This window comes from Enoplosus armatus, chromosome 12, assembly GCF_043641665.1.
Source record: "Enoplosus armatus isolate fEnoArm2 chromosome 12, fEnoArm2.hap1, whole genome shotgun sequence".
Taxonomy (NCBI): Eukaryota; Metazoa; Chordata; class Actinopteri; order Centrarchiformes; family Enoplosidae; genus Enoplosus; species Enoplosus armatus.
In genome coordinates, this window is record NC_092191.1 from 9,714,782 (window position 1) to 9,730,383 (window position 15,602).

The 15,602-nt window shown below is 39.9% G+C and overlaps 1 protein-coding gene across 1 annotated transcript in view; it reads left to right on the forward strand.

Moving 5' to 3' along the window:
* Positions 1-201: 201 nt before the first annotated feature.
* LOC139294644 (VPS10 domain-containing receptor SorCS1-like) overlaps positions 202-15,602 on the forward strand; it is a 42,574-nt gene continuing 27,173 nt past the window's right edge. The window contains exons 1-2 of the mRNA XM_070916566.1: positions 202-924; positions 14,969-15,036. Coding sequence (XP_070772667.1) covers positions 202-924; positions 14,969-15,036 — 791 coding nt within the window. The remainder of the gene's footprint in view (positions 925-14,968; positions 15,037-15,602) is intronic.

The following is a 15,602-nucleotide window of genomic DNA, read 5'->3' on the forward strand; positions in this document are numbered from 1 at the left end:
TCTCCCCTCTCGTCCAGGATTCAGCCTCCAGCTCCTCCTCTGATGCATCGTTTGCATCAGTAGTTGGGAACACTTGTCCGCGCGCTGCTGCACCTCCCCACAGTGCATTCACGGACTCCACTTTAGCAGGTGATGACAGACAAACGCTCAAGAGTGAAAATGATATGCTTTTAACACGCCTGAAGTCGGAATTAACGTAGAATGGAGACGCGCCTCGGTCACTGGCTTTTTATCGTTTTCTCTGAGTGGATTTGGCTCTTCACCCTAACTTCCATCCTGGGCGGAACAACAGCGGAGGTAAGGTGCATTCCCTTGTGCCAGCTGCCGACAATCACAGCATTTCCCCGGGAACTCTCGGCGCTGGACTTGGCTAGTTTTGGCGAGGCACCAGCTGAAGGATTTGTTGGATATACGGAGGGGTCACCGGGCGCCAAACCCACCTCCGGCGGGGACGAAAAGCACAACGTTGCGGAATTAACCGCGAGCGAAGAAAGTTCGTCCAAAGTCCAGCCGCAGTTTGGCGGAAATAACTCAAGTTGTCTCCCGAAGGACGCGTTGGACGGTCAGCAAAAACTTTCCCACCCGAAAGTGTTTTCTCGAAGTGCCTCACGCGCAGCTGCCCCTTCTGCCAGTGACGGCGACTCAACCGAAAATAGCACCGAAGATGGAAACAATCAGAGCTTTTACGTTGAAAATGAGGCGCAGTTTGATGTGACGGTGGAAGAGGACTCGGATGTGGCCAGTTGGAGACGAAGCCGAAGTGCGAGGAACGCAGAGACTTGGTCCGGAGTCAGACCTGAGGGCGGGGAGGATGCTTCGTTTTCGGACCAGGAGGAGTTTCAGCTCACAAGTTCGACATTTGCACTCGCCGGGGACACGGCTCACAACCAGGCGATGGTGCACTGGTCCGGACAGAACAGTAGCGTAAGTAGTTCATGTGCACCAGATTTACGCACAGACCTCTTTTGTCGCAGTGTGGTCAGCGAGCACTCACAAACCTTACATGGTCAGATGAGTAATTTAAAGCATTAGTGGTGACTGAGAATGACCGAGGAGACGAGACGTAATAAGATTGAATGTGTGCTGAGGGGTTGCAGAGTTTGAGGAAATCAGTCTCGCCTTACTTCTTTCTCTCTCTCTCTGTCTCTCTCTGCCCCCCCCCCCCCCCCATCTGTGCTGTTGTTTATTGATTAGCTGTATTGGCAGGTAGGCTGAAGTTTAAAGAAATGTAAGTCAAAATGACATAAGTTTAATGTTCTGCATAGAGTTTAAATGTCTTCCCCCTCCTTTTGTCATTCTCTCCTATTTATCCACCCACTTACCCCCCCCCCCCACACACACATAAAGGCAAATTGTGCTGTTTTTTGTCGAATCACTGATTTTGGCTATAGGCATATATTTTGTGCGTAAATTAGATCAATAAACCTTTCTATGGACTTATCTTCTTGGTGGAGCCTTATCCGCCTTGCTCAAACAGAGAGATGGGTGATGCTGCAAAAGGTTATGCACGCAGCTCAATGACTGATGCACTGTGCTCTTAAACATAGAAGTTAAACAGACATTAATGTATGTGTGAGAGCACAGCTACTGAAGGGTAAAAGTGAAAGTCATCGTACAGCAGATAGGTTGTATCTGCTTATATAACACTCTGTACAAAGAATGTCACTTGAAGTGAGCAAAATGAAGTGTAAAATAGCGTCATGGTGATAATATAAAATACTAAATATAGGTACAGAGAGAGCTAACAGAAATAGATGTGTTTTAACCTCTTGCTCACGAGGTTGCCTCCCTAATATCCAGGGGAATGGCATTCCCCAGTTTGGGAACATCCAGTTTTTCTTTTATCTGTGGTTCAGAACATCTAACAATCCACAGCGGAGGATGTGAGTAAATGTGAAGGCTCTTAAAACAACAGGGGGTCCGCGATGTAAGCTGGTCCTAAGCCATTCTGAGCTCTACTGTACAAGCAAAGGGATACGTGGAGCCTTATAAAGTTCAGCTAAAACCACACTCGTGTGCTCTCTTTTTATTGTTTTGATCAGGAGTCAAGCAGCAGGGTTTTAATTATTTGTAGTCCCTAAATAGACTTTTCAGTAAAAGTGTAGTAGTCTAACCTGCCTGAGATGTAAGCATGAATTAGCTTTTTGACATCTTGCCTGCTTAATTGCACCATGGCAATATTTCTGAGATGAAACAAGGCTGATGTGGAGGTGTGATTTAATACTAAAATCAGAGTCTAACACACTTTCACACAGGGCCGAGGCTTGATCTGGAGGCAGTGCATCTCTTTTGGCCTCGGGGCTAAGCAACAGTATTTATGTCTTGTTTATCTTTCATTGAGTTTTAGAAAGCTACTACTCATCCATGTATTGAGTGCAGACAGGCTATGAGCCAATTTAAGGGATTTGTATCATCTGGCTCTACATAAATGTAAGATTGTGTGTCATCGGCATAGCTGTGGAAATTGACATTATGATGACATCATCTAAGAGCACCATGTGGACTGTGAAGAGCATGAGACTAAGGCAGCTTCCTTCTGCTTGATCAAAAGAAATGTTGTATTTCTCAGACACACAAGCTACCAAAATGTTCCTCCCAGTCATGTATTAATGAAACAGATTTAAAACACATTCAGCAAGACCAACCTATTTCACAAGGCGATTTACAACAGTGTTGCAATCAAATGCATCTGATGCAGAACTCTATCCAAAAGAACCAGAACTGAACCTGAAATGTTTTAAAACACAACATCTATAATGATAAACATATCATATGTGACTGTTAGTTTGTAAAACAGATGCAAATAAATATGCTTATTTCTTGCAGATAGTTCAGTGAGAACATACCACTCTCACTCTCTGTAGTAAATATGAAGCTTCAGCCAGCAGGTGATTAGCTTTAGCATTAAGACTGGAAACAGGGTCCAAAGGTAACAAAATCAGCCTACCAGCACTTCTAAATTGTACTAAATAACACATTATATCTTCTTTATTTTATAAACTAATCACCTGCTAGCTTTTGCTTCATATTTAGCATATATGAGAGTGGTATTGATATTAAAATGTTCCTCTTTGATTCATTATCACCAGGATTTTGCTTGATCATTCTCACAGTTGCATGACAAATCTTCAAGTCCTGCTTCGAGAAATGCCCCCCTGATGGTAGAGAGTCTCATCCTGCCCACTAACAATGTAATGTGTGTTCCCACTTCTGCTCCGTGCCACACCCTCTCTTTCTGCGTAGGTGCAGGCCAGGTGGTCCTCAAGGAAGCTCACGGATCTTCCAGCTGGTGTACTTATTAGAAATCTATTTAAAGTAGTGATCTGTTTCATAATTTGCCAATTTCTCCTCTCCAAGCTAAACGTCTTTGTTTAACTTGTTAACAGTTACAGTTCAGTCTTCATGGCTGCACTCAGCTTCCCTGAGTATGAAGAGATTTGAAAGAGGTTTAGCAGCCAGTCACACACGAATAGGCGACCTTATCTGACATCCTGAATGATGGGAGAGAGACAATTTGGAAAATTTTTAAGCAGATGCACTGGCCAACAAATATAAAGACAGAAGGAAGGGTTTGGGGGCTGGTGAATACTTGCAATGCCCATATACGTAATATCTCCTCTGGCTTGTTCATGTGACTCAGTTTGCGTGGGAAAGAGCTGCCCTGTCTTGACACTTCAGGCAGTTGTCCTCACATGTCAGCGTCGTCATACATGAAATGAAGTTTTCAGGCTGCTCACTCTTCTCAAAAGTTGTCAGACATTTGTTAGTTAGCTACATTGTGCAGCCTACTATGATGCAAATTCTGAAATCTGGTAATTGGTTTAGTATTAGGCCTACGTGACACCAGCCAATTTGTACATGCAGTTTGTGAGACACATTGTTTGAGCTTGTTATTGACTTGATATTTAGTTTTCCTGTGCAATTCTAGAAGCCCAGTTGGTTGATGTTACTGTTCTTTTATCATTTGTCCAATTATCACAGTTTGAAAACTAATCTGCAGTGTCATTTCGGCTTTTCAATCAACATGAAAACCAAGGAAAATGCAAGAGTGCTCTGTCCATTGCTGCTACCGCACTCATTCATGTGATTATTGCCCATCACTAGCCTCAGTTTGTGTCTCTCATTTATTAGTATACATCCGTGTCACACACATACTGTATACAACCAGCATTTTCTCTAAAAGATAATTCACCGGCAATGTTTGAAAAACCCAGGAGGTCATTTAAAAACACTTAATGTTGTTCAGATGGTATTTTCATTGTCCTCAAAGATGCTTCTAATTTGAACAATTTAACTGCAGCAATTTAATGGTAAAAGGACTGCATTTATATAGCACTTTTCTACCTTAAGGGACAAAGCGCTTTACAATTTTGCCTCTCATGCACCCATTCAGACACACACTCGCACACCAATGGTGGCGGAGCTGCCATGCAAGGCCCTGGCCTGCTCCAACTCTCAGGAAGTACGCTTCAAGGATTTGATAACAGTGAAAGAAATTGTAATTGTTGTGTAAGTGTATACTTTCAGCAAGTAGGCCTACAGTATTACTGAGAAGATGAGCCAAGGGCACAACAGGTTTAAAGCCGGAAATGCAAGGGTTTAAACGCCTGAAGAGTATTAGTGTGCAGCAAGACATATTTGATTTGGTTTGGTTTGGTTTGCAGCCATGTGGGGAATCAGATTTTCCAACTACTCAAACATCAAGACAGCCGAAGAAAATTTTGAAAATGCCAGAAATTCATCTGATTGTCCAACAACCAGATCGCTTATCATTTTGGGGAATTAATCAGGCATTGTGACCCCCTTCAAACTGGACATATCTAACAGCAACTGGCAGAAATTAGACCTAATTCTAAAATTACTCTTGGGCAACCATTTTGGGGTTAACGTGGGTTGCGTTAGAATGATGTTTTTGTTTTAATTTGTTCAAACTCAATATGCTGCACAGAGCGTGAGTTACCATGGAAGTTGCAGCCACAAAATCTATATGGATAGTGTAAAGATAGAACATTAGACATAAGTAAGCACAATTAAAACAGATACAGAAATAATATGTGAGTTAAAACCATTAAGAAAGTAGGAATTAAAAAAATAAAATGATTAAGACCAGCAACCAGCCAGACAACAGGAAGGCGCAGCTAAAAAGGAATATTTTCAGTTTAGCTGTAAAAGACGATAGCGTTGGAGCACACCGAACATGATTGGGTCGGATGTTCCAGCGGTTTGGAGCATAAAAGCTAAAGGCTAAAGAGACTCTGGGAAAAACAAGACGGCCTATTCCAGATAACCCGAGGGGTATAGCTGGTTCATATCTCACAAGCATGTCAGAGAGAATATTGGGGTGCCGGACCATGTGGGGCCTTAAAACGAGCATTAAAATTTTAAAAGTGCTCCTCTCACAGTCCAAACACATGCAAGTAAGGTGAATCAGAAAGTCTAAATTGCTTGTAGGTGTGAGTGTGTTTGTCATTCTGTGTTAGCCCTGTGAGACTGTCAAACTGTCCTGGGTGTTGCCCAGTGCATGCTGGGATAGGCTCCAGCCCCTCATGACCTTGAACACGTCTGTCTGAATTTTTGTTTCCACCCTATCCAGCTGTTTTTAATGCCATGCATACAATGTTAATCACTTAAAATTCTCCTCAGAAGGAAAAGTACACAGGCACAATGTATTATTAAAGAGATCTCGCAGGTGATAGATATTTAACTGAAGAAAAAGATACCCGCGTCCTAATTGTGTTCAGAGACATGAAGTCGTCAGAGTTTGAAGTGGACGCCATCTTCTCTTTTTTCGTTTTCTTCCTCCATGTTGGTGTGATGAGGATGATGAGCCCTACAGCATCCAGGACATTTGTTGTTTGGATGGAGCGCCTCTGTGTACATCTACCTGCACTTGAGCTTCAGCTTGCACAAACCTTCTATGTCTGGAGCATTTGTTGAGTTTCCCTATCTCCCCAAAGACCCTTTTCTCTGCCTTGAGCAACCTTGAAGAGCAGCTGTTAAAATTCTTGAAATGCCTGCATCTCACATCCATTGAATGCCCTGCTCATGGGTACCATTTTCTAGTAGAGGGCCTCCTCCTCTTCATTAACCTTGTGCATGGCGTGAAGTGATTTTCCTTCTTTAGCTTAAAAGGTAATATGACACAGTGGTTCCTCGGGTCACATTCAAGTCGTTTGTAAACCTAAGAGCAGTAGGTCATTAGCCTGTCTCTTTCAGAGCAATAGTTGAGCTGTTTGTCTCCTGTTTGTCTGTCCTGATAAGGCGAGGCTGTCTCCGTCTCCCAGGAGACCAAGGGTGTGGGAAATAGGCTTTGCCACAGACTCCACTATCTATGCTGTCTCTTCTGAATATGACCTGAAATGACACACAATGTGACTTTCGTTAACTTAGGTAAGCTTAGTTCCTTCTTTAGAATCCAGTACCCAATCGAATCTTCACACATACTTAGCTGGGTGAAGAATAACCTTATTTGGACACCTATTGAATCTCGTATGTCTAGTACAATGTTGAATACTCCTCGCCAGGAAGTAACCTTCAGAACTGGGCGGCATTACACGGTGTTCACTTGTACTGCTGATCTCTACTCTTCCTGATGGAGCTTCACTAAGTGCTTCTGTGTGAGACATCCAAGTCTCCTGAAACTTCTTCTTCAATCACGAGTTAACCAGCTCCCAGATTTCCATCCCACTTGGTAGCCTGGTGTGTAGCTTCTCCTCATCTGAATTATTGAGCGCTGGATTGTCTCATCTCCCTCTACAAATTGGAGACGGGCCAAGTGTGCAGTAGTTTCATCTGAATCCTTTGTTGCTTCTATGACTCACTATTCTCACTCAAAGGATGTAGGCTGTTGATATAAGTCTGTCATTGGCCAACTATTTCAGTCGCATCCTGGGCTTAGCGCTGCCCAAGACTATTGTGATTGGTCTAAATAAATACAAACAAGCTAGAGCACCCCCCCCCCCCATCCCCCAAAATGGGTTCAGCCAGACCTTTCTCCAGCGCTGGCACAGCACTGAGACGAAGTATGGAGATAGGTCTGGCTATACAAGACCAATAACCTGCTGACTGAACAGTGGGTAAAATACTGGTTGCATTCTCCAGTTCCACTTTCTCAAGGTTTTTGAAAAACCAACGTATCCGAGCATTGCTAGAGTATCTGTTGTTATCTTTCATGTTGTTGAGCTGGGTCTTACTGCCTATTAAGCTTGTACTGTAAGCACTGTGAGACGAGTAAGCTGCAAGTACATCTCCTGTCCATTCAATGCACACATCTTTCCTCTTCTACTGAAGTGATTCAGTTTTATTCAATTATTCATCTCCATTGTCCTGTGGAAAGCAAGAGGCTGCCAAAGCTCGACTACTCATATTGAGAAGAAGTCCATGAAAGATAACACTTGGTGTTACTATGACAAATGTCGTGTTTTTATTGCTGCACTTATCCAGACACATTGAAGTTTGTCTGAGACAAACAGTAGCAAACGATCAAACAGAGGGTTGTTTCATTATAGAAATATTATATATATATATTATAAAATATTATTCAAGCTCATTATAAGATGTCAATTACAAGGATTTGCCTTGACTCTGTCAATTCTGACACAAAAACATTGAAAGGATAACTGAAATTACTGTATGCACATTATGTTCTGCAGTCAGTGTGCAGTGTGGCTTCATGGAGGTAAGAAACTCTAAACAATCAGTGGAAAGTTATCTTTAAACAATATTTCTAATCCTAAGATTTATTCAAGGTAACATTAAAGTGAATTAGGTAATTGCTGCAGCAGATTTCAATAAATAAATACAAATATTGCCAATGTGAGTCATATGCAAACATATTTTTCAGCATTAATGCCAGATATTAAAATAAATAGCTACAGTGAAAGTAAGGCTTGAAATATTCAGCTGTGTTTTGAAGAACTTGAAAGTTGGTTATGATTAAATATATGCAGGGAAAATACAGTATGCTGTGTAAAAGTCTTGGGGCACTTGCAAACTTGTGCATGTAGGGAAAACAAAACAAGCCAAAGACGAAAGAGACACAGAAGAGTGGTGTTGCTCTTCTCATCAAACGAAAGAAAGAAATAATGATAATAACCATATTTCCCAAAATATTGAACTATTCCTTCAAAAAGATTGAAATCCCATTTCAACAGTGTCACTATGGAAGCAGCATACACACAAAAAATGTGTCCTATGTCATGACTTAAATGAAGAAAATGTACAGAAATTTGTCAGAAGGCAGAAACCAAGGACATGCAAAAGTAGGCCTAGTTTATCAATAATCACCAATAATTCTGTAATAGAGACAAAATAATGTATTGTTTTTTTCATTTATAAAAATCTTCTGCATCTGAATACACCCAAGCCAAGTTTGAAACCATTTTTATAAAAATGTAATTTGTGTATTTGATTGGCGGCCCTTTGGTTTCTCTTTGTTTCAGTGACAATTTATAACCATGTTTGCTCCAATAACACTTCAATCTGTCCAAATTCAAACCTGCAGAAGATAAACGTGGACGTATTTGAATATGTATCTGTTGAATACATACTGTTTTTAATGAAAATATAATAATTTGTAAGGAATTAATCAAAAATGTTGTCCCAATATGTCAATTTGGGGAAATCTCTTCTTGTCCATGGAGTAGCAGAGAGCAGTATGGGACAATCACTACAGAAGTTGCAATTAGACATCTAATTTGGTTTAAGCTAGGGCCATTTTGTTAGTGATCATACCTGTTCAGCCCTGGCTCTCCATGTTGTACCTTTCGGGGGAGGAACGGGAGACTTAATATGATCAATAGTTCAATTTAGTACTCAACACCACCTCTATTTTGATTCTGCCTCCTCAGCATACCATCACAAACAGCCTGGTTCTGGACACTGTGATGTATGTATTTTGTTGCATATAGCATGTTGACGTATTCAGTCGACCTTGCGGCTGATGCTGTCAGTATGGACCTCCACCAGCTCCCCTCTCTCCTGGGTGGCTGTGATGGACAGGCTATGGAGGAGGAGGAGGGTGGGGGGTTTTTTTCAGGGAGCAAACATCACACATCCTGTGAAAGAAACATGAATAAATTCATGAAATACATAATGATAAGAATTGTAACACCACTGACTAAAGCTAAGACAATGAAAGACAAAGAATTTATTTTCCTGACAAATTCATAGATGTGGCATTGCCTACATTGCATGGATAAACAGAGCGGCTGGTATTTGAAGCTCAACACTGCGCAGGAAACTACTGGCAGGCTGAGTTCAGCTCTGCCAAGCCACCAAGCCTTCCTGTGGTGAGGTTCTCTAACGCCTCACAATCCTGCAGAGTGGGGTTTTTTTTATCGGCAAACTGTGTTCCCCTCCTGGGTTTCTTTTCTTCTCCACTGAATGCCTATTAGATTTTATCCTAGACCAGTATAAAGTTAATTTGGCTGGAACAATGCATAATGAGATCCCACTTTTTTTTTCTTTCTTTTTTTTGTCGCAGACATGTCTTTGTGTTTGCACTTCTTTGTGTTCACTTAAATCAAACTTACATTGTGCTGGTCCATATTTCTGCTACATGTGCTCTGCCTGTTTTCACTGTGTTTTGCTGTTTTTTAAGCGAGATAATGTATTGGCAATACACATTTGAATTACCACTGTATCTCAGTGCTCTGTCTATGAATCAGAAACTTGGTTGCTGTTGTGGCTGTTCGTTTTCTGGCCGTTGCTCAGTTGCCACCTCATTTTGTGTTTCCGAACACTTTCATTTTACAGTGGCCACCTGCATTACTCGCTCATACAGTATGAGTTACACCATCTGGCTGCTGTAAGTAAAGCCTCACATTCAAAACCATAACTTTGATTCACTCATTGAAGTTTCCTCTTCGGATTTATAGTGATGCTTTTTTGGCAAACAGGAGGTTTCAAGCACTGTTGTTGAGCCTGATAAGACATATGGGAGGGAGAAATCCTTCCCCAGCATATGTATCTAATCAGCTGTTTTGCTTTATTTATGTCAGAGGAAATGTACTTTATTAAAGAGTCCAGGGAGCTTTTAGTTTGTCAACATGCCACTAATCTACCGTCACACTCAGCACTTCCACATTTCAAACAGAGTGCTCAAGAGTTAAAAGTAGTTTAGAAAAAAGCATTCTTGCACAGTGAGCAAAACTTTTTGGGGTTGGGTTGAAAAACCAACCCTCTTGCTGTCTAATCTTGCCTGCATTGATCAGACCAGCATGCATGCTGAAGCTTCCAGGCTCAGCAGGCCGCCGTAGCCTCGCTGCTGAACTAGCCTGGGCTTTCATTTATTGAGAAAAAGCAAATGATGCGGGAGAAAAAGCCCAAAGAAGAAGGAAGCCGTTTCAGATGACTTATCAAGCGAACTGCTGCTTCCACACAGGGCTGCTGTCTCCCCACGAGGAGTCCAATAAAGTCAGACACTTGCTGTTCTGCTTGATAGCCGTAGCTGTAGCGTGGACTATGTGCTCGCTGTCCATTTAACATGCTGGTTATTTGATGTTCACAGATCAATGGTGTTACCGTCTGCCAAAGTAACAGAGAGTTGCCATCAGTCACATTATAGCTGTACTGTAATACTTTACATGTTTTGTAATACCTTATACTATACCTTAATAGTCATATTAATACTTTACAATGCAATGACGTTTTACTCACATTCTCCAATTTTCAGAACTTTTATTCACTGTGATTTCACTCATTGTTTTCTTTATAGTTTATAGTTTTTTCAGGTTTTTTCAGGACACCAGTAGTTTATTTATGAGTAATATTTCTTAAAGCATTGCTTTGCAACACTTTACAATACAGTACACAAAAAAACGTGAGTGTTTACTAAGGAGCAAGTGAGGAATCAGGAGCGACCTGATAATTAAAAGGGAATGGTCAGAAAATCACTGATAATATCACTTTACTTGGAGGTGCCCAAAAAGAGGAACTAATGATTAAGTAATTAGTAATGAATGAGTGGTTACTTGTTTGTACTTATGAACTAATCATTACCTAATGATTAATTAATATAGTACTCCCCAGTCTGTTCTCTAGTAACTCATCATTATCTACTGTATAATACTTGAATCAGAGTTATTCAGGAACTACTCGTTAACGATTCGTTAATTATCAGGTCGTTCTTCAGTAGCTACTCACGTTTTTGTGACTGTATTGTAAAGTGTTACCGTTGTTGTATAATTTATGATTGCAGTGACCCGCTCTCCATGGAAGAGCCAACAGCTCTGACTTCAAACAAACCTAGCCTCAGCATAACATCTGGTCTATGAGGAAATGTTGCCTTTGTTAATGAAGTGATATAAATTGATGTGGCAGACAAAAGCCTTACATTACGTGTCTCGCTGAGGTGGTATACGAGGACGTGCATTCCTGCAGGATTTTGTCGCTGGGGAGAGAGTTGCAGGACGATAAACAATGTAATAGAAATAGACGATTCTTTCTTTATAAAAGGTGTTAAATGATGCTGTTAAATGTGGTGTTTTGATCAAGTTATATACTTTGTGCAGTACTGGCCCCTGGGGTCTTTGGATTTGCTTGCTTAGCTTTGTTTGTTATTCTATGAAAGGAGTTGTTAACACTTCTGTGGTGTTAAAATCTTGAAAGCAGGTGTTCTCACCCTCCTCCTCCTCCCAATTAGTTTGTCTTAGCTGTGACATTTAATGTCACCCATTGTCACTAATTTGAATATCATCATTACACTAAATCTTGATGTCCAATGAAAATGTGAGATTCAAATAGTCATAATTAAAACTGCTATAATCAGTTTTATTTAGATTAACAATGGATCACATGACTACTTGTATGTGTATCGCTCATAGTATTCTGCAGTTCCCCTCAGCTCTACAGAGAGTTTTGAGTTGAGAGTTTCATCAGGTGGCTACAAACACGAGTCCAAATGAATGAAATATGTGTAAATAGGCAACTGCTTGCTAATATGTTTGACATATAATATATACTGTTCACTATAAAAGGTGATATTATGTCAGTGTTGTGGTTACAGCTTGTTGCGTTGCCTCCAAGTGTCCAAAAATCATTTAATGCAGGTTTAAGGAAAACAAGGTGTGAATAAATGACCAACTGTGTTCGACTTGTGATTTTTAAATTGTCAGTGAGCCAGGGAAACACCTTAGACACGTGACCAGTTTTTGATGTATGTCATATTTGTCTTTATTATTAATATTCCAGTCAGTAACTCTTGTAACAATTGCTTTTATGGAATCATCCATCTGTTTAATTGCAGTTGCTAAATGTGATGACAGTTTTATTGATGAGGCAACTTAATTCCAGCAGCTGATAAGGCTGGATCAACGGGTTGGTGAGAGTGGGAATGAATTGAAATGTGGCGCAGCCTTCATCTGTCGCAGGTGTTCATCCTTCAACAACAGACCCCCCACCCCCCCCCCCCCACTTTCTTGACACCTCTACCCCACCCCATATCCTCTTCATACCACAACAGTAATCTTCTCACCCTAAGCCTTTTAAGTCACCATTAAGCCTCCATTCATTCTTACATAATGATCAAATTCATCCCAGTCCATTTACCTCCAAGGTTTAAGATTTACAAAGGATTAGAGGTTGAAAAATCAATTTGCTTGCTCTTGGATGTCAAGTAATCCAGTTTGGAGATATGCTGGTGCTACCGTAGTCTAATGGGCTATGCCCTACATGGTGGCTGGCATCAAACATGACACCTTTTGTTGAAATTCAAAGGGAAAGAAATGCTAATACATATGACATTATTATTTAAATTCAGAGGGTAAGTCATGTCATTATCTGGTCTACGGTGTAATCATTAAAAGAAGAGGCTTTGTCAGTGATTTCAAATAGCAATTTAAAGGTTTATGTGCCATGCTGAGCTTCAAACACCTGTTTCACACAGAAAAGTCTACAAAGTGAATATTGTATCACTGTATTGATGCGTCCACTGCCGCAATGGAGCTTCACCTTGCACTTTCAACATCCCTCACAACACAGGAAACCTTTCCAGCCAGCAATAAGGTTAATGCTAATTATATCTGACTGTAATTCTGGATCCTTCCCAACTAAATGCATAAAGTTAATTGCCATACAGAATTGGGGATATATTTTGTCCTAATTTTCAGACTGCTGCAGTTTGCTTTATTGTGTATGACAGAGTCCATGAGGGTATGACTTTTGGAAGGTATAAAGGCCATTTTATTGGGAGACCATAAATCTCTGCAACCCAGTCTGGACACTTGGTACCACACTTATAACAAGCTGCAAGGATTATCTCCGAACTAGCGCTCGTGTAAAGGATTTCATACATTCAGCACAAAGTAATAGCAGAGTCAGAGTTTTCTTGGTCAGCTTGTTCGCAAAGAGGGCAAATAATTAGGACATAATGCAAAACTTCTATGTTTAAATTCATTGCATTATTAACAGCAAGAGGTTCTTTAGAAACTAGTGTTACAGTGTGGTACATGATTTAATGTTCACAATATATAAATGGACATGGAGGGACATGTGTGACCTTTTAGGACAATGACTATATTACTATCCAACATTAATATTTAATGTTGGAGCTAAAACAATTAGTCGATTCTTCAATTAGTAGAGCAACAGAGAATTCATCTGCAACTAATCATTTGATTGTAATTTTTTAAGGAAAAATATAATTTTCTAGCTTCTCATTTGTGAGAATTTGTTGCTTTTCCGTGCTTCATATCACTGTAAATAGAATATCTTTGAGTTTTCAAGGCATTTAAAGATGTTGCCTTCAGCTCTGGGAACTATTAATACTATTAGATGTTTTATAGCCCAAACAATGAATCGAGAAAATAATCATTATTTGCAACCTTCATTAATATACTGTACATAAAAAAGTTAGAAAGCTTACATCATAACAGGGATTTCTGTATGTACCAGCAAAAAAAAAAAGAGAGGATTATTTACTAGAGAATCAGATAGATAGGTAGATATCCTATATTTAAGGTATATATAAGGTTTTAAAAAGTTCAAATTTCTTGTTTACATGATGGAATTCTTGTTATAGGGAATGTTACCCCAAACACTCATAACACTCGATAATTAGAAGATAGCTATGAAAAGCTGCCCACAGAGGCTTCCCAAGAGAGCTGTATGTACAATATAGATTTTACGATTGCACAGTGCAGGCAGGGCACATGCTTGAGCGATTAATTTGTGTGAAGGGTGAAGGGCACAACATGAACAACTGTATTTGTGTAATGGACAGTTGAGATTTTATAAAACTCCATTACTCATTGCAGAAAAATGCTTTATTTTGGACGAAAATTTCCATAATAATTGCCGTTTTTCCTCATATTATTGCCTCACTGAGAAAAAAAGGAAATTACAAGTTAAATGTACGTCAACATGACTTTATGCATCAGTAATAACATGCATATACAAACACACAGGCTTTGATTTAGGCTCTGATATGGAAATGATGCAAACAGAAATGTCCACAGTGAGCCATTCATTAATATCTGGGGTGATTTACATCTTGAAGTCTACATGTGTATCAAGGAAAGGCCTGTGTTTTGTAAACCACACATGACTATGACACTTTTTATGATCCACTTCAAAAAAGATGCCCATGATATTTACGAGGTCAGTCTTTCTGTGCCTGGAATGAATTTCAGTGTCGACTTATTTATTCATTTAGTCATAGTTTACCAGTGGTAGCATTTGCTGGTCGTCTACTGGGTCTTGAAAACCATTATAGCATACATATGTGATCAGCTCATCCTCAGAGAATATGCACAAGGTTTATAGCTTTACGGCAAACAGGGCAATGTGTTGACATGTCATCTCAGTTGTGTTTGGTTTTTAATAAAGCCGTGGCTGTCAGGGAGTTTAAGAGACATTTGCAAGGACGGCTCGGCTCTTTTATTTCACCATGTGACACTTCATTGCTGCTGTTTTTAAAGCTGATGATACACTCCTTCGAAGCTAGTAATCTGTTTGATGTGTTTCGTAGGTGATCCTCATGTTGACAAAATACTACGACTTCAACTCTGGCAGAGTAACAGAGAGTTCTTTATGGAGGTAAGGTCTTCTGTCTGGTATTACCTTCTATAAATAAGCAACAACAAAACAAATAGTAATAGATAGCATCGGTAATGTAATGACTTAACTCCAATGTTCTGTTTGGGGTCCTGAAGAACCCTCTTTAATAACTCAAAACACATACTTAACATTGTTTAATATTAAAGGTGGTATTGCACTGGACTGCATTATATTGAGATGTATTTCTAAATTGTTGTCATTTTCATTTATGTACGTGAGTATTAGACATTACATGTGTACCTAATTAAGTGGCCACTGAGTGTATGAAAGATTTAATATTTCCTTATTTGATGTAATAGCAATACTTTAATGTCATTTCTTTATTATGTCACCTTTGTTAACGGGCAAACCCAGTTTGTGGCAAAGGGAAGGGTTACAACTTAATTACTTTTCTACATATTTGATTTTGATAAAAACACAAGGGTTAAATAATGAATAATGACTACATATTTCTCTAATGCCTTTCAACTCACTGAAAACAAAAGATCCTATAAAAATCCAGGAATCCACAAAGATGTGTTTTATATTTTCTGCTGTATAAAACA